Below are 24546 nucleotides of genomic sequence, written 5' to 3' on the forward strand. Positions count from 1 at the left end.
GTAAGGGCAATGCTGATTGATGCCTATTTATCTTACCAGTAAGGCCCTTCCTCATTTCTATGTCTACACAAATCAGACCTTTTCATGGGTAATGAATAATTCTTCTCTGTATCAACCCTTTGGGCATTTACTCCAAATGCCACAACCATTTCTGGAGAAACTACTTTAGGAGAAGTTTAGTGTTTAATGTTGTGTGAAATGCTAAACTGAATAGTCATAGGTTTCTTTAAATATAATCAAGTAAAGGTCTTGAAATGCATGTGGTAGTTTTTAAGAGTGATAGAAAAACTAAGAAAAGAGTCATAGAGGAGGTAGAATTTTCCTTTCACTTTGAGTAATGGTAATATTTAAATAAGCAGAGGTAGAATATAATGGACTTGAAGAAAACATTTAAAATCTGGTGACATGGGAGCTTAGGGTGCTTAACCGGTGAGAGAGAAACATGGGATGAAAGTCAAAGCATAGTGGTGTGGAAAGATGATCAACCTCTGAAAAACTGCAAGGCTTTGAGATTAAATTTTATGTAGTAAACCATGAAGAATTTGCACATTCATTATATATATTTCTACTCATATATATTAAAATATACATATACATGTGCATATAATACCAGAAAATAACAATTTCATGCCCATGTACCTTAAGTCTGTTTCGGAAAATGTAAGCGTAGGTATTAATGCTAAAGAAAATTAAAAGTTATATGAAGATGGATTTAGGGTTTTTTTTAAAAAAAATTAAGAGGGAAAAGGGGTGGCTCAAAGGACTGGAGCACATACTTTGCATGAGGAGACCCAGAATCAATCCCTGGTACTATATGGTCTCCTGACCATTGCTGGGAGCAATCCCCAAGCACCAAGTCAGAAATTGCCCCAGGTACCACTGCTGTGTCCCAAACCAAAATAAAATAATACAGAAAACTATTTTGGATAAAATAGGTACTCAGATTTATAACGGAACTTCACATAGAATTTTTATTAGGGGGAAAAGACTTTGGATGGCAGTAGCACTATATGTGTGAATAATAATGATCACAGCTGCTATGTGCTCATTCACGTTCTGTCTACTCTGTGGCACTGTTCCCCATTTCCTTTGTTTTATAGACCAGAATACTGAGCATTAGTGAGGCTAAGGAATGTATCTGAACTCACAAATTAAAAAATTTGAAAGGCAGACATTTCTAGGACTGTATTTTGTTCTAGAGCATATTTTATTTTTTCCCATATTTTACAGATGCACTGTTATTTACAATACCATTGATAATACTTTCATGCTTACATTATCCAAACCCTAAACCCATCAACAGTCTGCTTCCACCACCAATGTCCCTAGAACCTCCTCTCAACTCCTCCACCCCAAATAAACTGGTTATGTAGACCAGCTTTCCAGTTCTGTTGTTTTTGAGAGGTTATATTCTTAGCTACCTTGACATTTTCTCCATCCTAAAATATAGCAACAAGAAAACAATCTTAGCCAGTTATGAAAATGAAGTAATGAATACTGAAGACAGTTTTGAAAACATCACAGACAAGACGATATATGTAGTTCTCTCTTGCAACTGGATTTTGCATAGCTATAGACAATACTTTATATTTTCCCCATAATTTGCTATCAAATTTTTATTGTACGAAAGATTCTAATGAGTATAATATGCCCATGAAGTTGAAAGTTAAGTGGGTATAATAACAATGACAATCAGTTTGATTTTCTTTGGGGCCCCAATTTTGGGAAATAGGAAAACCTTACATTCATTACCTATAAATGAAAACATAAGGCTGTTTAATGCAGACATTACTTTCATTTTAATGGCACACACTTATCCTTTAGCATATGATCCATGAAAAAAGTAAACTAGACACCTTAATGGTGTATAGCTCTCATTCCCAGAAATATTTTTCTCTACTGTGATGGGAAAGAAACAGAATTAATTATGAGACACACAGATAATTATGTTAGAAAGCTGTGAAATAAATGTGCACATTATGTCCTTTGAGAATTTCCATTACAACTTCTTTGCACCAGAAGACACTTGATCAACACATTTATATTTATATCACTTAAAAATACATATTATTAAATAAATTACCTTCAGCTTTTCTTCAAGCTCTGTGAGAGAGCCACATAATTCAGTAACAGATTCAATAACTTCTTTGTGTTTTGCTACAATTTTCTCAACATATTTCTGCCCTTCCTCCAAACCTGAGGTGGAGAAACAAAACTTTCTTAAAGGTCAAATTCATAGACAAAAATAAAATCTCTAGCATTAATTTCTCATCCCATGGTTTAGGGATGCTTACTATAAGTAAGCATAGTGAATGCCTTAAAATTTTACCTTGAAATAATTAAAGGGGTTTAAATTTTCATTACAATAACATTGGTTTAGAGGGTGTTAAAATGTATCTATTGTAAGACAGGTGTTGAAACACTTTTAGTGTCAATCCAAGTCATACAATACAGGCAGATGGGATGAACAGCTGATGAGAAGTATCCAGGTCTATTCTATCCTGTTCCACATGTATTTGCAGGCTTTTTACATCCTGATCATTGGATGTTCTCCATACTACAACCTCATCTACCACAAAAGTGTCCATATACTTCCACAAGTTCAGAGTCCCTCCCTATTTAGTAACGTCACTCCTGTAATCAGAGTTCAAGAGATCATTTTCATTGACCATTATATGTTCTCTTGCTTTGTTTCTTCATATACCACATACAAGTGGTAGAATCTGCTAACTCTGTTTCTCCTGACTTATTTTACTGCACATGATACTATTGAGTTGCATTCATATTGTTGCAAAAGGCAATATTCCATCTTTTCTTAGAGCTGTTTTGTCTTCCATTTGTCTCATAGCACATTATCTCTATCCACTAGATGTTGCTGGGCATTTGGATTATTTCTAGGTTTTGGCTATTGTAAATGCTGAAGCAGTGAACAAAGTTGTGCATTTATCATTTCAAATTAATTACTTTATGTGCTTTGGATAAATGTACAGGAGCTGAATCGCTGGGTCATCTGGCAGATTTATTCCCCGTACCGTTTTCCACAAGAGTTTGACCAATTTACACTCAGACCAAATGGTTTACAATACTTTTTTTTCCCTTCTCCACAACTTCTTCATTATTCCATTTCTTCTCTTGTCTTTTTGAGATAGGCCATTCTCACTACTGTGAGGTATTATATCTATGTTGCTTTGATTTGCATTTCCCTGATAACCAATGCTGTTGAATATTTTTCTCATTCCTTTTGGCCATCTGCGTATCTTTTTCTGAGAAATATCTGCTCAACTCTTTCCCCTTTTCTTTGATGGGGTAGTCTGATTTTGTTTTGCTGTTGAGTTTTGTGAATTATTTATATATCTTAGATATTTACCATTTGTCAGGTGTAGGATGTTTCAATATTATTCTCCCATTTATGTACAATGTCTTTTTGATTGAGTATCAATTTTCTTATGAAGAAACTTTTTAAATTTAATGAAGTAACTTTAGTTTATTTTTGCTTTTATTTTCACTAAAAAGGGGGCATTTAAAACAGTAATAGAGGGAGCTAAAGAGATAGTGCAAAAGGTAGACACAGATAGTACAGCATTTGTTCAATCCCTAGCATTCCATATGGTCTCCAAGCCCTCCTAATAGTAATTCTTAAGAGCAGAGTTAGGACTAACCCCTGAGCATTGTCTGGTCCAAGACCAAAACAAAACAAAGGACAGAAAGATATTTTAGAAAAAATGATTCATTTCTTGTACCATATTATTTTTATGCAATCTAAATAGCATTGCTGTTGGCCTCATATAGCTCCATCCTAATCAATTTTCTTCTGTTTAGGATATCCAGTGGTTCTTTGCTACCTAGAAAATATACATTTAAGGCCCCCATAGAATTTTTTTCAAGTTAAACTTCTAAAACATTGTTTTATTTTCTCAGGGTACCATATGTGTTGCTGGAGATACAACCTGGATCAACCATGTGCAAGGCAAGCATCCTACCCACTATGCTATCTCTTAGTCACACAAACATATTTCTAAAACAGGATAAATTTGTTTGCTTTAAAGTTTTGGGTTCAAAAATTTTTCAGTGACCTGTAAGACTTGATATATTTCCTCACTTGATAAAAAATTAAAATTGTGCAACTTCCTTATAGAATAGATGGACAGACTTAATTTTTATTTAAATTATTCATTCAATAATTTATTTATTCATTTAATGTCTATTAAAACTTACTATGTACTGTTAAGCAGAGAATTAACAGTGAAATATTCTTTCTCTCTTTCTCTCTCTTTCTTCCCCCTGTACTGCAGGAGGATAGCCTGACAAGACAACAAATATGCAAACTGGAACACAAAGTAAGATACAAAACTATGCATGATGGAAATTAAAAAAACTTTATCAGTATTTGTGAGTACTTACCAAAGCCTGAAACTGAATGGGAACTGACATGCAGTGACAAAATATACTTTCCTGCATTCAAAAAGCTTATGGTCAACAGAAGAAGCAAACATAAGCAGATAATTGTACCTCAGTGTGAAAAGCGCAATAATGCAAGGACATATACTCAATGCTATGGAACAAAGTACCACCAGAATTTTGTTTTGAGTGCAGTTCTATGGACACTACAGTAATTATGAGATGCCTCATTTGTTCCCTCTAATTTCTCAGTCTGTATTTTATTATTTTTATGTCTACCCCTTTCCTTTGTAACTGTTTTTTCATCACTTATCAGGGATCACTCTTGATGATCCCTGATAGTAAGTGTATCAGAAACATTATTATACAACATTTTAATGATACTCATAAGAGGACTTTATTTAACAAGAGAAAATTTGCATTTGACAGCAGTCCTGGGCAGCAGAATGTAACATTCTCTACCTGTTGCTATCTTCTTTCAAGGATTTGCCTTGTCTCTGGGGATTTGGTCTGGGGTGAGGGTGGGAGCGTGTGGAGCTCATAGTTAACAGTATCAGTATCTATATGTGTTATTTCTCAAATCCCTCAAGAACCTCATCACTCAAGAGGCTTCTTCAATAAAGTCATCTTGAGCTTGGAAGACTTCTCAAGCTTACAACTCAACTCTCATTCCCAGTCATGGAGAAGAGGAGATCAGCGTGTGTATGACAAAGCAGAAGGGAAATTTGAGAACTCCTAATTATTGCACAAGTGAAAGGAAGGCAAGGAATGAAAATGATGGCTAACTCTTATATCCATAAGCACCTTTTAAAAATCCATTGCCAGCCCTTTATTTTAACAGTCCTCATGTGTTGAATTTAGTCTTAACTCTATACTGCTCCTAGTATTTCTGGAGTTTTGCATGTTTTCAAGATCTTTCTAGTGAAAATAAGATACTTCATGCCTAGATAAACAGTATCGTTCTCTCTTAATGTCTTGGGAGTGATTTACAGGAATGAAGGAGAAAGAAGACTGGAAAGAGGGAGGTTCTATATCAGCAGGCTTCTTCTCTGGCAGTTATAAACTCTATCCTCTATTCCTGTTACTATTACCTTTTGCAGACAGTGGGCTCTTATCTAGACCTTTTCCCAGAATGGGCTGGTGTGGAGAACATGCCTGGGGTTACTATGCTCTGGTTATCTGCTGGATTAGGTTCACTATAGATCTGTTCAGTGGCAAATCACACTATTGCTTAGAAAAGACCTCATGGACTGTGATTCAATGTGATAGAACACATGCCTATGTGTGGGGCCCTGACCTCATGACAGAGAACTGTACTGCCTGATAGAGCACTGGTCCTCAAGTCTGTGTCACTACAAATGTGGGGAGCTATTGGAGGCATGGGGAGTGCTCACCATACAAATGCTGTGCAAGTTCAATGATCTCCTGAACCCTTTTCTCTTGTTGAGGTACTGAAGGCGTGATAAACTTATTAAACTGTTGATGCAGAATTGCCACGGCTTCGTTTGTCTTGCATTCTGTGGAATATTTTCCAACTCTTACCACTGTAGCACTTGCATCTTCATACCAAAAGTGACACTGAGTTAAAGTAAGACAAATCACAAATATTAAAGGCACAACTTTTGTAAAGAATCACTGAAATATTACATTTCAACCTCTTCAAATATTTTATTCACATTTTCCAACTGCTGAAGTCATAATAAAGAGAATATCAAAACATGATTGTTTATTTTTGTACTCCGGTACTAGAGTTGGATAATAAATAAAAGGTATGGAAATGCATTTGACCCTCCTGGGTTCTTAGGTGTTCCTAAAGAATAATTCATAGCAGAATGTTGCAGATTTAAGAGCGGGCAATAGAAATGGCATATGACACTTTAAAAATCCACGTATCAGCAAAAAAAAGGGAAGAAAAGTGTTTAAACACATAAAATATAGCTTAATTGAAATAATTAACAATAGACAGATATTGTTTGATTAACATTCTAATAAATGAGTTCTCTCTTAATAAGTTTTAGCCAATAGATTAAAATAATGCCTCAGTAGAATTGTTTTTGACCTTTTGAAAGTAGGAAAGTCATATGCTCAAAGCACAATGGAGATTTGAGAAAGTGCTTCATCAGAAATAAATCATAAGATGGACAGAAGTATCTAATCAAGGCAAAAAACTTTTGAGAAATAGAAGTGTACCATTCTGTTAGTAGTTGACTTTTAAATAAGTCTCTAAACGTGCATATATACATATATATGTACACATATATACATATAAATCTATACATACACACTATATATGCGCTGGAGCAATAGCACAGCTGGTAGGGTGTTTGTCTTGCATGCCACCGACCCGGGTTCGATTCCTCCGCCCCACTCAGAGAGCCTGGCAAGCTACCGAGAGTATCTCGCCCCCACGGCAAAGCCTGGCAAGCTACCCGTGACGTATTTGATATGCCAAAAACAGTAACAACAAGTTTCACAATTAGTTGTGAGATGTTACTGGTGCCACTCGAGCAAATCGATGAACAACGAAAGGACAGTGCTATATATACACATACACACACATATAAGCTTGCAACCCCTATATTTGCCACTGCAAACCTATATATCAGACCTGGAATAACTATATTATTTTATAAATTAATTTTCATTATTGGGCTGGAGTGATAACACAGCGGGTAGGGCATTTGCCTTTCATGAGGCTGACCCAGGTTCTATTTCTCCAGCCTTCTCAGAGAGCCCAGCAAGCTACTGAGAGTATCTTGCCTGCAGGGCAAAGCCTGGAAAGTTACCCGTGATGTATTCAATATGCCCAAAACAGTAACAAGTCTCACAATTTGTTGTGAGACATTACTGGTGCCCGCTCGAGCAAATTAATGAACAAGGGGAGGACAGTGCTACAGTGCAATTTTCATTATTAAGATATAGTGATTTACAAAGTTATTCACAGTTGAGTTTCAAGCTTCAATCCTTCTTAATGGACACTACTTAATTGTTGGATAACATTGGGTTGTCCTTGTTTCTCCCACAGGGAGCTTAATGTTCATTGGGCTACTCCTACAACAGTGCCCCTGGGGTACACCCAATTCCATTAAGCACTAATAATCTTATATTGCTTTTCTCTTTCCTTTATGTCATTTGCATGGTTTATTTAGCAATGTCCTTTTTGTATAGACACAGGAAGACAGTTCATGCTATGCTTTGTAACATGGGAGTTAATTGGCTCCAAAATAATATTTACTCCTGGGCATCCATATTTACTTAAGCTTCAGTTGCCCTTAGTTCCTAGTACTCCAAAAGGCAGGGTCCTGATGAAGGGACTGGGTGGACCTGGGTCAAGTTGTAGACTACCCTGGTATCGAAAGGAGACAAGCTAAGTGCCATAAGTATAATAAGTTAAGAGTATGGTCATGGGAAAAACTCTGTCATGACCCAGAAAGAAATAACTGAATAAGGACCCTGCTGGGGTTAGGAAAGACTAACTTGGCCTGAGGACTATGGTCTGGAATGTGTAGTGAGATGTTCCCAGGAAGAGCCAATATTTTAAGTTGATATATCTCTTACTGTGTTCATACAAAATGACTAGAAATATTATAAGAAGTAAATTTACTATGATTGTTTAAATGGATTACTAGCTGAGAAAAGGAGAGAGCAATACACCCTGGATGGAATCCCTCCCTTGAGTGGATCTCCTAATAATCTGGAATAATCTCAGATGAGGTTTTGTCTTTGAGTTAATCTCTCTGCTGTTATGATAATGATCAACCCCACCTTTGTATCTCCACCCTTCATGATTTCTATATAACTATGCTGTAAGGGGTAAGAGGGACTAGAAAATTGGGACTAGAGATTGAAGCCTAGGAAGTTGACAACTAGAAGGAGGATGAGAACTGAGACTTTGGAGACTTTGGGACTTTGGGACAAGAAGGAGGATTAGATGACGACGATGACTGGAAGTAGAGTATTATGAGACTGTCGAGACGAGCAAGAAGATATAATGAAAAAGAGGACTTTGAGGTCTACGAGAAGACTAGGATGATGGAACAATGATGACTGGGATTAATGACCAAAACTATGACTACAACTGCACTGTAAGGGGAGAGATCAAACTATGCTGGGGAGGAGAGAGAAATAAAGTGACTGCTGACCAGTCTGGTATCCTGTTTCTTCGTTCCCCTGGTCCCTTGTCCATCTGCCACCGTCGTCCAGCCTGGGGAGGCGGCTCTTCAGGTGGCCACCAAATTCTCGAGACCCCTGCACGTCCAAGCTTTTTTTGTGAAAACTCCCACTTAATATGGTGTTTAAACTAAAAACTCAACTGTATTATTTACTTACAGTTACATTTTGTGCCTTATAATAGTGGACCACAAAGAACATTTAAGAACTTCAAGTATAGAGTTTCTTCAATAGGAGTGTATCTGCCTAAAGTCTATCTTACATATTTTCAACAAAACAAAAATACTGATTTTTATACCTAAAAAAGCCAAGAAAAACTTTTTAAATAAATATTGCCAAATTATTTGTAGTAAAAAATGAATTTGAGTATTTTAGACAATTATGAAGCATTGAGCATAATTCTTTTATGATTAAACATTTTCAGTTGATAAGAAAATAGATAAATGAGAAAATTTCATATGTCAATGGTAAGAGTAAATTAGTAGAATATTTCTGAAAAGATTTTGGACAGTACATTCAAAATCTTATAATATTCATCCCCTTTGGTCCAGAAATTCTACATTAGGAAATTATCCTAAGGGAATAATCATGAAAAAAGTATGGTACAAGAATCTCTGATAATAATAGCTCATGCAGCATTGTTTTAAAGTAGCATAGCAAGTTTTTAGACCAATATTACAACATGGATCACATTAGAACAATAGAAGATACCTCTTCAATCAGCTCCTGGAGATGTTCCGTCAGATCCAAATTCTTCTTAAAATCCATCACAACTCTGTCAAACTCATCCACATGCTTTTGCAAATCCTTCATAGCTTCCAAAAGAACATTAACTTTTTTGTTTTGAAAGTTTACAAAAGTATCAGAAGTTTTATTGTCAACTTTTTCCATTTTCCTTTTCAGGGCCTGTTTTTAAGGAAAAAATTGAAAACTAACATTTAATTGTTACTGTGAAGCTAACTGATAGTTAAATACTAAGAAAAATTTTGAACTCAGGGCCAGAGAGATAGTACTGTGAATAAGGCATTTGATTTGCATGTGGCTGACTCAGATTTGATCCCTGTCATCCCATATAGTCCCCTTAGACTTGCCAGGAGTAATTCCTGAGTTCAAGGAACTTCAGGAGTAAGCCCTGAACACCAGAAGGTATGAGCCCTGCCTCCTAAACAAAACAAAGCAAACAAAGAAGAAGGAGGAGTGTTGGGGAAGAGGAAGAGGAAGAAGGAAAAACAACCAACTTGAACACTTCTCGCTTTCCATAATAATATCTTAAAAATATTCATAAGTGTATTTTGCAAAAAAAGCTTTTTTTTCCCAAGTATTGATCTGATATTCAGCAAGCATCGAAATTTTATCCATTTGATATTTGAGGATGATACTATGATTTTTAAAACACAATCATAATGAAATCAAATGTTTTGTTTTTTTCTGGTAATTTCACCATCTCCTAGAAAAGGCATTCAAATTATCAAACTAGGACAAGTGATAATCCAGGCAAGTATGTGAAACATAGAAATAGTGAGCAGAGTTCCTGACAAGCAAATTCCAGGAAAAGGAGGAAGACTACACTAGAGGAGTGTGTGTCTATGTGTGTGATGTTGGGGGAGGGGGCAGAAAAATGGAATAGGGATGGTGGGTAAAATTGACGGGATATAATCTGGAGCTACCTTAAGAGATAAATTTATTGTATATGGAAAATAAAAGACCCAAATTGTTATGAGAATAGAAAATGGGACACTAAAGTTTCTCTTCCAATTCTATTAAAATTAAAATGCCAAAGGATTCTGCAGTAATTTTAATAACTCATGTTTGGCCACTCACACACACATACCACATGCGCAAACTTTCTTGATACCTGTATTTTATCAGCATGCATCTCAACTTGTTGAATTTGATACTTAAGAACCTTCAGATTCCGAGCCTTTTCATTTTTCTTTGTGTAATTAAACTTCAAGTTGTTGAATTTCTTTTTCACATCTTTGAATGACTCTTTGAGCTGTAGTAGTTCAATAAAAAGAGACGATTATTTTAAAATGATCATTGCTATTGGTGGATAACAAATCCAAATATTTTAAAGCATAAAAATATTTATAATATTTAAAATTCATTGAGTGACTCAAAAGAAAACAAGTATGCTAAGATTTTTAAGTACATGGTTTTAAATATTACTTAATATTTAAATATTACCCACTATTACTAATATTACCCGAACATATTAGTCATCATAAATTGTTCTCAGTTCCTTAGTTACGGAACTGTAGCATATTCTTTGAATGCAAGGAAGACATTTTATAACATTTCATAGCCTTTCCATGATTGATTTTTTTGTAATAGATATAATTTTTCATAATCATTCTCTTCTCTATGTGCTGATGCTTGATCCAGATTCATCTATCTTACAAAGGTCTCTTAGAGATATCTTGGGTAAATTTATTAAGGCCCCAAGGAGCAATTAATGTTACAAAACTCATCGAGATGCTGACATGTATAGCACCTCTAACATCAGTTGACTGAAAGAAGCAACCCAGTTTGAGACTTAGTAACAAAAGAATTTTTTCCAATAAACAATTTTCAAAATAAATTATTTTTTTCAATAGAAGTAATTATCTTCGGATGTTCTTTAAAGATGAAAATGCAAAATGACAGATGTTACTATTAGCAATACTAACTTACATATGAATAGTGATGCTTATTTATTGAGAAAAGGGAATCTTAATGTCCTTTGCCCTTTAGGCTACAATGGTAAACAGTCTTTTGTACAAAGTTTACCTTTACTAGTACACCAAAACTCTAAACAGGTATGTTTTATTAAGCACTTCACTTTCTGTGCCTTTTCTGTACATAAAAAGAGTAAACACATTGAAGGCAATTATATTAGCAGCAAAAAGAAATATAGAAACATAAACTTCAGATTATGTGGAAGGCAATTAACAGCAGAAGTGAACACTACTCTGAGTGACAAATTTGAACTATAGCAGCAATAAGAACAGTAAATTATTTTGACTAACAGCAAAAAAGATTTGAGAGTGAATAAAGGCTGAGCATGTGTTAGATTTTTTTGACTTGCAATCCAGAAAAGTATACCTGTCTTCAAAGAATGTTTTTCTCCAAAATGCTTATTTCAAATTATTTATATTACAGGAAAAAACACATGACTTTATTCTTAACACTTCTTGAGTTAATAATCTATGAAATTCTAGCAGGCTTGTACATATAGAAATTATTACACATAAGTAATATCTGTACCTCAAATAACTAAAACTAATCAGTACCATTACATAGTGTATGAAATTGTTAACATTAGTTTTAAATTGTAAGTACAGAGGCCCCATGAAACACATAAAATGACAAATCATTTAAAATGACAAATCATTAGTGGCAGAAAGACACAGAGTTTTGAAAACTATTCCTATATTCTAAATCAATAAAATATTTTATGTTTCTATAGGTATGTGTTTGATTTTCGTGGTAAAAGACAAAGGAGGTAAGTGTTTTGTGATGGTGATATAAGGGAACTACATTTTAGTTCTTCACATAAAACTACATCAGGGTCTTTAATCCCCCAAGTTATATTCTGCAATTAAAGGAATAATAACGACCACATCTGAAGAAACTCATGTGTGTGGATGCATGGGCATGTATGTGTGTTTTGAGATGGAATGTGGTAGTTATGACCAAACCTAAAGCTTCACACATGCAAGGCAAATGTTCCAGTGCTAAACCATGTTCCCAGAAATATCTTTGTGCTAAAAATATGCCCTCAGTGGGGAGTTATTGTTCAATGAGTACAATGATTCTTACTGGGATGATTTTTTTTAAATGCTAGATAGTGACTATACAATTATATAAATAAACCTCGTATCGTCGAACTGTATATATTTAAGATGGTTTACATGAGAAATTTTATGTTATGTGCATTTTACCACAATTAGAAAAAAATTGTTTTTAAAAGCCACTTCTAGCAGTGTTAACAGGCTACTTCTGGCTCTGTACTCAGGGATAACTCCTGGTAGTCTCTGGGGATCAAGCATTTGCAAGGATCGATCTAGTATTGGCTGCATGCAAGGCAAGTGCCTTAACCCTTGTGATATCACTCCAGCTGAAATAAAATTTAAAAAAAAAAAGCCAATAATACTACTAATAAATAAAATAAATAATTCAGAATATAATAAAATAGAGAAAATGTCCTACATCATTAGCATTTATCCATTAAAATATATTTATAATATATGTGTATGTATATATATAATATATATACACATATTTTTCTTCTCTTTCTGGAACATCATGATGCATATTCATGCCCCCAAAAGGAAGAACTCTGCCATCAACCTGATGGTAATTGGGTTACAACTGCCTATTCAAATAAGAAGGATCAACATCTATTTGAATCTATGTGATAAGTAGAAAAAACCTAAAAATTAACACTTTAATTCCAGACCAGAAAATTTTAAGTCTCGTTTGAATAAAGGAACTTATGACTAGTAAATAATGAATACAATTCTACTTCTTTTTGCTTTACAATGTACACACTTCTGAAGACACATAAAGCTAAAGAATGTTCATGGCATGGGTATGAAAAAAATGCTGTTTTTTTTTCTGACATAACTTGACAAGTTGTTAGCACTTTTCTATCCCACTGGAAATTAATTTTAAATTATATGCCTTTCTCAGCTCAGATGAATGATGATTACAAATGAAGGTGGAAAACAGCCTATACATTACCTTAGCAGGGTTTTTCAAAAAATTTAGCCATGCCTAATTTTCTAAACTCCACACTTCAAGATGAAAATGTAACTTCCCACATAATCCCCACATAACTTGAGATCTTATTTTCAAAAGAATCAAATGCTGTGTTGCTCAGCTGTGGTATCATGGTTCGAGCAGCTGTTTCTAACTTTAGTTAGCTTGTCAGCAATGGAGAATGGTGGCTAAGACAACTGCATAGAAGGTGAAAAAAAAATACACTAAGTTTGGGGCAAGTTAAAATTTATCCTATTAGAAATCTTTAAAGGCTGTTATGATTCACACTAATAAAATCAGAAAGCATTAAAATCTCTATTTTTAACTGATAATGTAATTTTCCTATCCTTATATCAGTTACGCTTCTTCATGTTTGCTGCCCTCCCCCACGTCCATATTTATTACAGATTTGGTAGATGAATGGAAATGAAATTAAGATTTTAAAATTTAGTTCCTTTTTCTGTGGGAGAGAGGGGGATGCAAACCTGACAGGGCTCAGCGCCTACTGCTGACTCTGTGCCAAGGGATTATCCTGGTGGGGCTCAGGGAATGATACTGGTGCTAGGAATGAATTCGGGTCGCCTACGTGCAAGATAAGTACCTTACCCATCCTACTATCTCTTCAGCTAGAAAGCTATAGTTATTTTGAAATGAACAGAATGAGCATCTTCATCAAATTTCCCCGGGAGCAGCAAATTTCTCAGAGGGTTAGGAATGAGCAAAGCTACTTTGAGAAGCAGATGGAAAGGAGACTGACTTGCTGGCTTGCTATTTTCAGTCTTGATAGAACTGGTCGAGGCAGTTTGGGCGCAAGAATATATTATCTGTAAATCTGTGCCTGGCAAGACATAATTTATGCTATGAACATGGGGCATTTTATAAATAAGGGGCTACATTTAAAATGAACACTTTTTATTACAAGGATGAGACAATTTAGCCAGAAACAAAGAATACAAAACAATTCATTGTATTTATTTTTCTAATGCCCACTTTACAAAGTTTATTTTTTGTACATCATTTTATGTTTTTTTTTAAAACCCACAAACTTCCTGAAACTTATTTTCAGTAACAGAAAGATGCAATGATATCAACCAAGGATTTTTGCAATTAAAATGAAGGGATTCGAAGATTCATTAATCTAACCTAAATGATTTACCACAGTTATTAATGCTAAAGTACTGAGATTCTGTGCCAGCTGGATTTGAGATGAAGTGTTGGGCCCTTTCCATCAACAACCACAGGACTGTCTTCATATGCTTTAGACTCATCTAGAGCTGAAAGTGTGGGAGCTTGAAAAGACAATCACTCTGTTTTAAGTTGTAGGTAGCAGCTAGTCTCGTAGCAGCAATTTTATCTCCTCTGAAAATTGTGTGTGTTCATAATATTTTGAAGTTTTATTTTCTGAACACGATATCTGATTTTAAACTTTAGCTCCCTATATTATTCAAGAAGAATGAGTTTTTTATTTTATTTCTTTTTACAGATACTAAACACCAAAATTTTAGTAATTTCAACCCCATGAGATAGTGGTTGTTGGAACAAATTATAATCATTGCTGTCCTCTTAAAATACAGTGCAAATGGTACTACCATGGGGCCCAGTAATGAGCAGCTCTACTTTAATCTACCTGGATTCAAAGATTCCTGAGGTGTCTTGTGTTCTTATGGCTCACACCTGACAGCTATAAGAAAGATAGTCTTTAATTTTTTAATTTTTACAAAATTGTTTACAATGATTTATTACATTCAATATTTCAACACCAATCCCACCACCATTACACCTTCCCACCACCATTATTTCCAATTTTCCCAACCATCACCCAAGCCTTCCCCAGTAGCATGTTTGTATTACTTGTTATGAATAACTCGCTAAAAATGATCAAAAAGATTTCCTTAGAAGAAAGTGTGCCAAGATTGTTGTATCTAACCCTGGAGCCATTAAGTCCTTGTAAAAGATATTACTAACATGCTGTTACAGGTTGAGCCATGTGTACTAATATTTTCTTAATCAAGATTAGTTGCCCTTTAGTTTAATCCCATCCAATGTTCCTGGTAAGAAAGATACTTTTTCAATGATGACTGTACAGTATTTCTTTCCCTTAAAATGACCAATTGGGTTATCAATATGGAAAAGAACAAATCTTTCTACTATAGCATAGATCTGCCCCCTTTGGGTGCTCTACTCATATACACACAATTTCTGCTTTCTTTCTGCCTGTTTATAGAATTTATATCATTGTATTAATGAGAAGGCATTATTAGGAGATTCATTTTATTAGTTGTTGCATATGGTCAATAATGACATTCTATTATACTTCTAATATACTATTCTATTATACTTGTAAACTTACTTGAATCCCTGGGAACTCAAATGACCAACCTATCCAAACCAAGAAAAGAATGTGTGACTGTGACACAAGAGACATAAATTATTTACATATACATATCATATATATATAAATGTATATATATGCACATTATTTATATATACATATCCCCGCAAGCTACTGAGAGTATCTCACTCACACGGCAAAGCCTGGCAAGCTCCCCATGAAGTTTTCAATATGCCAAAAACAGTAACAAGTTTCACAATTTGTTGTGAGACATTACTGATGCCCGCTCGAGCAAATTAATGAACAACTGGAGGACAGTGCTACAGTGCTGCATATCATGTATATATAAATTTAAATATAAATATATGTGTATATATGCTCTTATTGGACTTAGAGTGGGAAATTCTAAACGATATGTATATATGTTAAAAAGGGATTATTAAGCATATGAAAAACTTTTGTGCTTACTTCTTTATGTGTAAAATGTTGCAGCAGTATAAAACTACCAGGCAAAATACTATAATTATATAAAGGCTTCTGTTTGCAAAGCTTATTTTGAGAAATAGATACCAACCCAATTCTGTCATTACTATTTTTTTGTCTAAGTAATTTTTTGTGACCCATAATGAGACTCCATTTAAAAATTCCCATTAACATCATGTAAATGCAAAGATAATTTAGGGGGTCAGGTTGCAAGAAGAAAGCATGCTCAACATTAACTTATTATGTTTTTAAATTAAGATGTGCAAAGAATGAGTAACTAATGGTGTTCTGTCATGTAATATGACAGAGAATGTCTGTAATGCTTAAATGTATTAACAACTTACTTGTATTGCCAGGCAAGAAAATGTAGAGTGAAATTCAATATTCATGCATACAAATATATCTTTGTGTGAAATGAATAGGGAACAACGCTCAAATTTTGCAGTCTGAAAGTCTATTTTCATGGAAAAAATTAGTTTCATAATTTCTTTTGTCTTATATAGTACATGAAATTAGAAAATGCTATTTTGTGCAATGATAATCAAGGTCCCAAATAATGGGTTTTGGTCCTTCAAGAATATCACAGCACATAAAAATAATCACATATGTATTAATAATAAGATGAAAAAGTCACTTGTCTTGCTTGAGGTGCCAAGTTCCTTTCGAAGAACCACAGTGCAGTTAAAACCATCAAGAGAGCAACAAGATAATCAGGAATAAAAATTTGGTTGAAATAATCAAATGAACTGGGCTAAATATAAGATTACATCATTTATAACACATATACTAGAAAAAACATAGAGGAAGAAGACAGACAAAAAGGATATATTTTGGGGGTATGGTGCCGCCAGTAGGTCAATCTGTACCTGTGAGGTGAGTGCATCAGCAGCCTGATGGCAACGTCAGACTTTCAGATACCCCAAAATTTCTGCTGTGTCTTTGGCCAGACCCAAAAACTTGGGGCAAAGTTTACCAAGAAAGTAAACGGCCAAAAGTTAGGTATGTGGGAGACACACCCACAAACCACCTCTGGGTCAGCTATATAATTGGAGGCATGGCATCTCTGGTTCCTGATCGGACTGCTTATTAAGGCCATGATCCCAGAGACTCAGAGACAAATCTCGGAACTCAAAGGTGTTTGGCAGAAATGTGTCCTGTTCCTGCAGTACCTTACTGGCGCTGGGCCACTCCAGGTGGGAATAGGTTTCGTGCCTTGGCCTGTTTCTCCTGGTGGCCTGGTGGCCACCATCCTCCAGAGGCCACTGAACAGTCAGTTTTGGGCCTGCAGTGACGAGACACATGGGGCCTCACCACATGGGGGTGAAGCCAACTCTTTCTCTCCATCCCAACGGGACCCCGAGTCGCCGCCTACAAACGGCCTCTCTGGCTCCTGATCAAGCTGATTAAGAGCCATGATACCGGAGACTCAGAAATAAATCTTGAAACCCAGTGACTTTTGGCAGGAATGCCTCTGGACTGCATACAAGGTGGCTGCCGGCTCAGAGTTTATTGGAAAGCCAGGTATGATATGGCGGTGATGGGGCAACTGCAGTCTCATGGGAAGGGGGGCGGTACCGGCTTGTCCCTCACGACCTACTGAGGTCACGAGTTGCCCCCCATCCCCACAAGCGGCTCTTTGGCATAGCCATGGCTCCAGAGGCAAAAGGACTTAATCCAGAACCCAGCAGCTTGCGGCAGAAAAGTGAATGGACCATGCATTAAACTATGGCACCATGCCTCCCCGGGAGGGAAAGGGTGTTGCTCCCTTCCACCTTTTTCCTCCGTGGCAGCAAGGTAGCTGCCACCTCAGAGCTTATTGGAAAGCCAGGTATGAACCGGCAGTGAAGGGGCAACTGCAGTCTCATGGGAAGGAGGACAGTACCGGCTCGTCCTTCACGTCATACCAAGGTCATGAGTTGACGCCCCACAAGCAGCTCTCTGGCACGACCATGGCTCCAGAGGCAAAAGGACTTAGTCCAGAGCCCAGCATCTTCCAGAAGAAAAGTGAATGGACCATGTGTTAAACTATGGCGCCATGCCTCCCCAGGAGGGAAAGGGTGTTGTCCCTTCTGCCTTTTCCCCCCCGGCAGCAAGGTGGCTGCCACCTCAGAGCTTATAGGAAAGCCAGGTGTGAGCTGGCGGTGACAGGGCAACTGCAGTCTCATGGGAAGGAGGGTGGTACCGGCACGTCCTTCACGCCCTACCGAGGTCATGAGTTACCCCCCACGAGCGGCTCTCCGGCACGGCCATAACACCGGACACACAGAAACCAATCTCGTAATTCTCGGGCTCTTTGCAGAAATCCAAAATCGAGGGCGCATGACATTATATGATTCTCATAATCAGCTATAGAAAAAAATATTTCACAATGCCTTTTCAGCAATTCTGGTTGTTTGGGGGGAAATTCTAAACAATAATGGTGCATCTTTTGTCGAAATAATGAATGTAATCAATGTAGAGAAGAGTTAAGTAGAAATCATCTGCCTCACAGGCATTTGGAGGGGTGGGAGGGGGGTGTATACCGGGGTTCTTGGTGGTGAAAAATGAGTACTGGTGAAGGGAAAGGTGTTTGATCATTGTATGACTGAGACTTAAACCTGAAAGCTTAGTAACTTTTCCCACAGTGATTCAATAAATAAATATAAAAAGAAAAAAATAAAATTAAAAAAATTAAGGTGGAGTTCATGCCCAATTCAATCAGCTAATCAGTGGCTGAATAAATAGCAGTACTCCTACCAAAAAAAAGGATATATTTAACAGACCTTTCAGTGAATGAATCATTAAGTGGACAGCGAACTCTGAGCTTCACTAGTGACAAATGTGCTGGTTCCCAGCAGAGATTGGTGCTTAGTAAATGAGCCTTTGGCCCAAAGCTGTCTCCTAGAAACACTATAAGCTAAAAATTTGTATCTAGTCATATATTACTCAAATAAAAACCAGATATTCCTGCCTCTTATCTGAAAAATAAAGCTGTTAAACTAGATGCCCTTCAAATTTCATTTTGATTCAGAGTTTATGAGCTTATCAAAATCATTGTTAGTGTTTTAAAAGTCTAAACCACATTAAAAGAAAAACAATGTACTTCAGAGTCATTTGAAAGAATCAAATGCTAGGTTTTGGTATTGTTCCTTGGTAGGGTATCTGACTGTATTTTATATAGAAAAAAGATAGTGTAATATATTGTTTTTAATCTTGTATAATTTCTTAAGCATTTATTCTAGCACTGTAGCACTGCCCTCCCATTGTTCATCGATTTGCTCAAGTGGGCACCAGTAACATCTCCATTGTGAGATTTGTTGTTACTGTATTTGGCATATCAAATACACCACAGGCCGCTTGCCAGGCTTTGCTGTGCAGGTGAGATACTCTCGGTAGCTTGCTAGACTTTCCGAGAGGGGTGGAGGAATTGAACCGGAGTCGGCCCGGGTTGGCTGCATGCAAGGTAAACGCCCTATCCACTGTGCTATCACTCCAGCATTTATACTAAATTCTAACAATTGATTACAATACTAATAATTTGTAAGCTTCAAAAATTGTTGTTACTTGGATTCTGACCATCAGTTCATGCCTATGATGTCCATAATACAAATTAGGATATAACTATCTTTACTTTTCTAAAGGACACTAAAAATACTACTCCTCTAATTTATGCTCTCTTTGGATTTAGAGTTGGAAATTCTAGATTATGTGTATAATAGTACCAGATTTCAGGTTGTATATATAATTCTACAAGAAAGGAAAAGGGGAAAGGAATAAAAGATCTTTAAAATATCCTTCATAAGTAAACTTGTAACTTACACATAAAATTATTTGGATTAGGGGCCAGAGAGATAGCACAGTGGGCAAAGCGCTTGCCTTATACTAGGTTTGTTCCTGGAATCTGATATGGTCCCCTCAAACTCACCAGGAGTAATTCTTGAGCACAGAGCCAGGAATAGCCTCTGAGTCCCACCAAGTGTCCCAAAGCAAGCAAACAAACAAACAAAATTATTATTTGGATTAGAAATGAATAAGAAGGCTGATTTTCTTAGTATTTAAGATCATGCTAGAGTGATATTGATTACAAACAAAACCCACATGTTTCTGGTTGCTTGTTTCTTTTGCGTTAGACAATCCTAGGGCATCCCTACCAAGGCAGGCAGCAGTTATCTGCCACCCTGGCAATCTTGCTCCTAGCACAGGCTCATCACAAGGCAGTCCTGAAATAGAACCTCTGTGGGAAGGGCCTGGACAGGGAGACCCAGCTGCATAAATGCCATAGCCTCCAGGGAAATGGAAATCAAGCCATAGAAGGTTGAGATTATGGAAATAACCCTTCATCTGTTTCACTCGTGTTTTCAATAATTCAGAGCTGTGCAACAATACAGAGAAATTTTCAGGAAGACAAACATATTACACAGGTCCTATACCCACCCACCCTTAAAGAAAGGAGTAGAATAGGATAAGATTGCAGAAAGGAGAAAGAAAACAGAGCTAACTTCAGAAAGGTAGCACAAGGGACTGGAGAGAAAGTACAGAGGCTAAGGCACTTGCCTTGTACACAGCTGACTCATGTTCGACCCCCAGCATTACATATGATCTCCTGAATTAGTATCATGAGTGATTCCTGAGCACGGGCCAGCCCTAAGCCCTGAGCACTACTGGATGTAGTCCAAAACAACCAAAAGAAAAACAAATCTAGTGCAAAAGTTTGCTTCTGAAGCTGAAAATCTAACTTTCAGACCCTGGGGATGATACTACTCTCTGTCAGATAATTTTTCATTGCAAGACCTAGCTGTAGTGTTGTTAACCTACAGACAGAAACTGAAAGGGGCCATTCTCGGTACCGTGGATTAACCCCGCATTAGTGAGTCTGTAAATGGAGAGCGCGTCCCTGGAACATAGGCTCTGAGCCTTACTTTGTGTCCTTCCTGTTGAACTGATCCAAGTGGCTTTCTTGCCCTTTTAACGTCTCAGTTTTCCTCCATGTTCTGTTCCTGGGCTTGCATGAAATACCATCCAAGTTTGCTCACTCATAATTTAATCCAACATCGAATAATGTTTGATAGTATTTGGTACTTCTGGGTTTAGAATGTATAAACTGAATGTTCAAGAAAGCTTACCACTTCTTCCTCTATGGCTCCCTTTTCTAACAAAGTGGTTTCTAACAACTCAGAAATACTTCTCAAAAGGAAAGGATGGCGTCTGTTTTGCTGTCCCTGTCAGGGATCAACACCCTTGCTATCAGTGTCAGAGAGATGGTACAGTTAGTAAGGCACTTGCCTTGGAAGCAGCCAGGTGTGGTTTGATCCTGCCCATTCCATGCCCTTCTCTACAACACCCCACCCCGTCCCCAGACCACCATGAGTGATTCCTGAGCACAGATTTTGTAGCATTAAGCGCTCAGCAATGCTGCCATGTTTGGCCCAAAATAAAAACCAACCAACCAACCAACCAACAAAAAATTAAGGCCCTTGCTATGTAGATCTGTTTCTCCATGGCACAAGTAAGGTTTGAATATAAAGTTTAGCAAAACAAGGGTGTGGGTGGCAGTTCAATAGTGCCTGGGAGCTGGGGAAACCTGAAGGATATGCTATTAGATGCGTGTGTTGTGAGTGTGTGTGTGTTTGTGTTTGTGTGTGTGTGTGTGCAGTTAATTGATAGGAGAATGATTTTTATTATTTTCTTAAGAGTTTTTTTTTCTAGAAAAGCCATGCCGTTTGAGTAAATATGAAACTGGCCACTTGATTTTGGTGATAATACTTTATAGCCCATCAGGCAAAGAGCCTGCTCTCCATAACCCCTTTCTCAATGAGTCAACGACACTAAAATAGAATCTCAGCAGGCTGGAACTGGCCACAGCAGGACAGTGTCACCCTTTCTGCCCTGACAAGCTGTGTCCACCCAGACAAATGATGGCTGTAATGACTGTGGGTTGGGTGGCAAAAAGAAAAGACAACATTATGTTTGCTTTTTCTACACTGACAATGTACTGACAATCTGGGAAGCTTTAAGATTGCTTACTATATTTTGAGTCCCAAGGCCATTATTGCTAGATGATTAAAGTCAAAGGTGAAAAGAAACTCTCTTGATTCTTGATTCATTGCTCTGTGTGTGCAAGCATGTGTCGGTGTTTGCGTGTGTGCATCTGTGATCTGTGTGTGTGCGCGCACGCGCGCGTGTGCAGACTTTGAGAACTGCATTTTAAGTTCAGAGAAGCCTTTGGCAGTGATCACTTCTCACCATGCAACCCCACCTCATTGATCTCATCTCTCGTGGCACAGTACTCCAAGCTTTGGGCCAGGGTCTGTTCATAATCTTCCACTTTGGCACACCAGCTTACATGGTCTCCTTCAATGAGGTCCAGCTGCTGCTGCAGGTTCTTTGCAGAAATATGAAAGCAGTTCTGAAAACAATAGAGAAGTGGAAGTTACAAAGGGAAGGGATTAAACAACGGTAAGAGGAATCTGCTAGTTCTTTGCAGTATGAAACTCACAAACACCATTTTTTAAAAAAAAAAAGAAACAAAATGGTTTGTAATTTGTTTCCCTTTAAGCATATTTGAATATGATTTCTAAAAGAAGCCAGACAGCAATATGAAGGGGGGAAGCTTAATGTTACATTTCAAGTTTCTAAACTTCAGTTTTGAAGATTTGCTCATCACTCTCAACTCCTCAGAGACACTCTTCATTATAAGGTATAATTTTTACTTCAGACGGCATAAAATATGCATTAGAAATATTGGGCTTCTGCACTGTAATTTTCCTGTCATCTTGAGTTTAACCTCAGGTTCATTATGCAAGTGCTCCAATCTCTGCTCAACATAGAGGGCTGCGGAGGCTAAGGCCAGACTCGAATTGGAGAACAATTTGTGTGTCTTGTGCATATTCCCTTTTTTGCTTTTTGAAAATGCCAATAAAATAAAAGTCTTGAAGAAGAAAGTTCCCTGGAAGATAACTGTCATGTTGAGTGAAATATGCGAGAAGAAAGGGAAACACAAGATGATCTCACTTCTCTGTGGTGTACAAAATAACTGGATGAGGAAATGTAATATAGTAAAGTGGGGGATGCCTGGCATTCACCCTTAACTCTAGAGTTTAGGGAGAAGGACAAACAAGGAAAAAAATCATGGGCGGGGGGGAGGGAGAAGATGAGAGAGAAGTAATGGAGGTATAGGGGTTGGGTTATACAGGTGATATGGGAGAGCGGTATAACTGTATATCCAAAACATAGACAGACCAACAACACTGAAAACATGAAATCTAAGCTGCCACCATCAAACTCTAAAATGCCTGTCAAGGTGGCAGGCAAGGGCTGGGGATGGAGTATGGGAACACTGGTGAAGGGAAGTTGACACTAGTAGTGGGATTGGTGTTGAAATAATAAATTCCTAAAACTCATCTATCAATAATTTGTATTGATATCAAAGTATTGTTTATATTGATATCAAACAACTATTGTTTGTATTGATATCAATACATGGAATTGTAGTGATATCAAGCTCATCTATTTGTAATTCACAGTTCTGTAATTACATAAACATTGCATAAAACATTTTTTTAAAAGGTTCTTCTTGGCAAACAGATTCTATGAACAGCACCAAATTGTATTTCTATGACATTGTTTAGAAAAATGCTTTAGGTTCCCTGCATTCCATATAGGTCAGTGGATATCTTAAGTGAACTTTGAAGTAAAATTGATCATTGTGATTATATTAATCTCAGACTTATTGTGTAGAAAAATACATTTTCTCCTTCCAAATTAGGAATTTGAAAAAATAATCAGACCTAGTGCTTTAATTTTAAAACTTTAATCTCTCTTTTGAGCCTCCTTTGTTAGTCCAGTTCAGTGCATGATTCAGCATCGACGACCGGTCCCAGGGTCCTGTGATGGAGCTTGAAGATTTGTACTCCTCAAGTCTAGATTCTTATGAATAGTTTCTCTGGGCCTTAAAGTATTAATTGAGGTAGATGATATCCAGAGAATATTTCTCATCTGAAATCTAAAGCAGCATTGTCTAATCAAAATCTAGTGTGGGTCACATAAATAATTTTAAATTTTTCTTGTATATATATATATATATATATATATATGTAAAGGTAAAGGTAAAGGCCCTCCCGTTGATCGTCGATTTGCTCGAGCGGGCCCAGTAACGTCTCCATTGGAGACTTTGTTGTTACTGTGTTTGGCATATTGAATACTCTCGGTAGCTTGCCAGGCTCTCCGAGAGGGGCGGAGGAATTGAACTCGGGTCGGCCCGAGTTAAAAAATAAGATTTAAAATATTAATAAAATTTATTTTATGCTGTTTCTCTAAAACCTGGTGTTTTCCACACTTAGAGCACATCTCAGTTGCTGAACTTCTATCAAAAAAAATCATTTATATTTAAATTCATAGTGTTTATAATTTTAAAACATACACTTACATATTTGAGTGGTTCC

The 24546-nt window shown here is 36.8% G+C and overlaps 1 protein-coding gene across 1 annotated transcript in view; it reads right to left on the minus strand.

Annotated features, from left to right (window-relative positions):
• The window catches only part of CCDC141 (coiled-coil domain containing 141), a 206218-nt gene that overhangs the window by 16769 nt on the left and 164903 nt on the right, over positions 1-24546 (minus strand). The window contains exons 17-21 of the mRNA XM_056110401.1: positions 22362-22511; positions 10424-10564; positions 9280-9474; positions 5793-5976; positions 2084-2196 (exon numbers count right to left, since the gene is read on the minus strand). Of these exons, the coding sequence (XP_055966376.1) occupies positions 2084-2196; positions 5793-5976; positions 9280-9474; positions 10424-10564; positions 22362-22511 (783 nt within the window). The remainder of the gene's footprint in view (positions 1-2083; positions 2197-5792; positions 5977-9279; positions 9475-10423; positions 10565-22361; positions 22512-24546) is intronic.

Source organism: Sorex fumeus, unplaced genomic scaffold, assembly GCF_029834395.1.
Source record: "Sorex fumeus unplaced genomic scaffold, SorFum_2.1 ptg000009l, whole genome shotgun sequence".
Lineage (NCBI taxonomy): Eukaryota > Metazoa > Chordata > Mammalia > Eulipotyphla > Soricidae > Sorex > Sorex fumeus.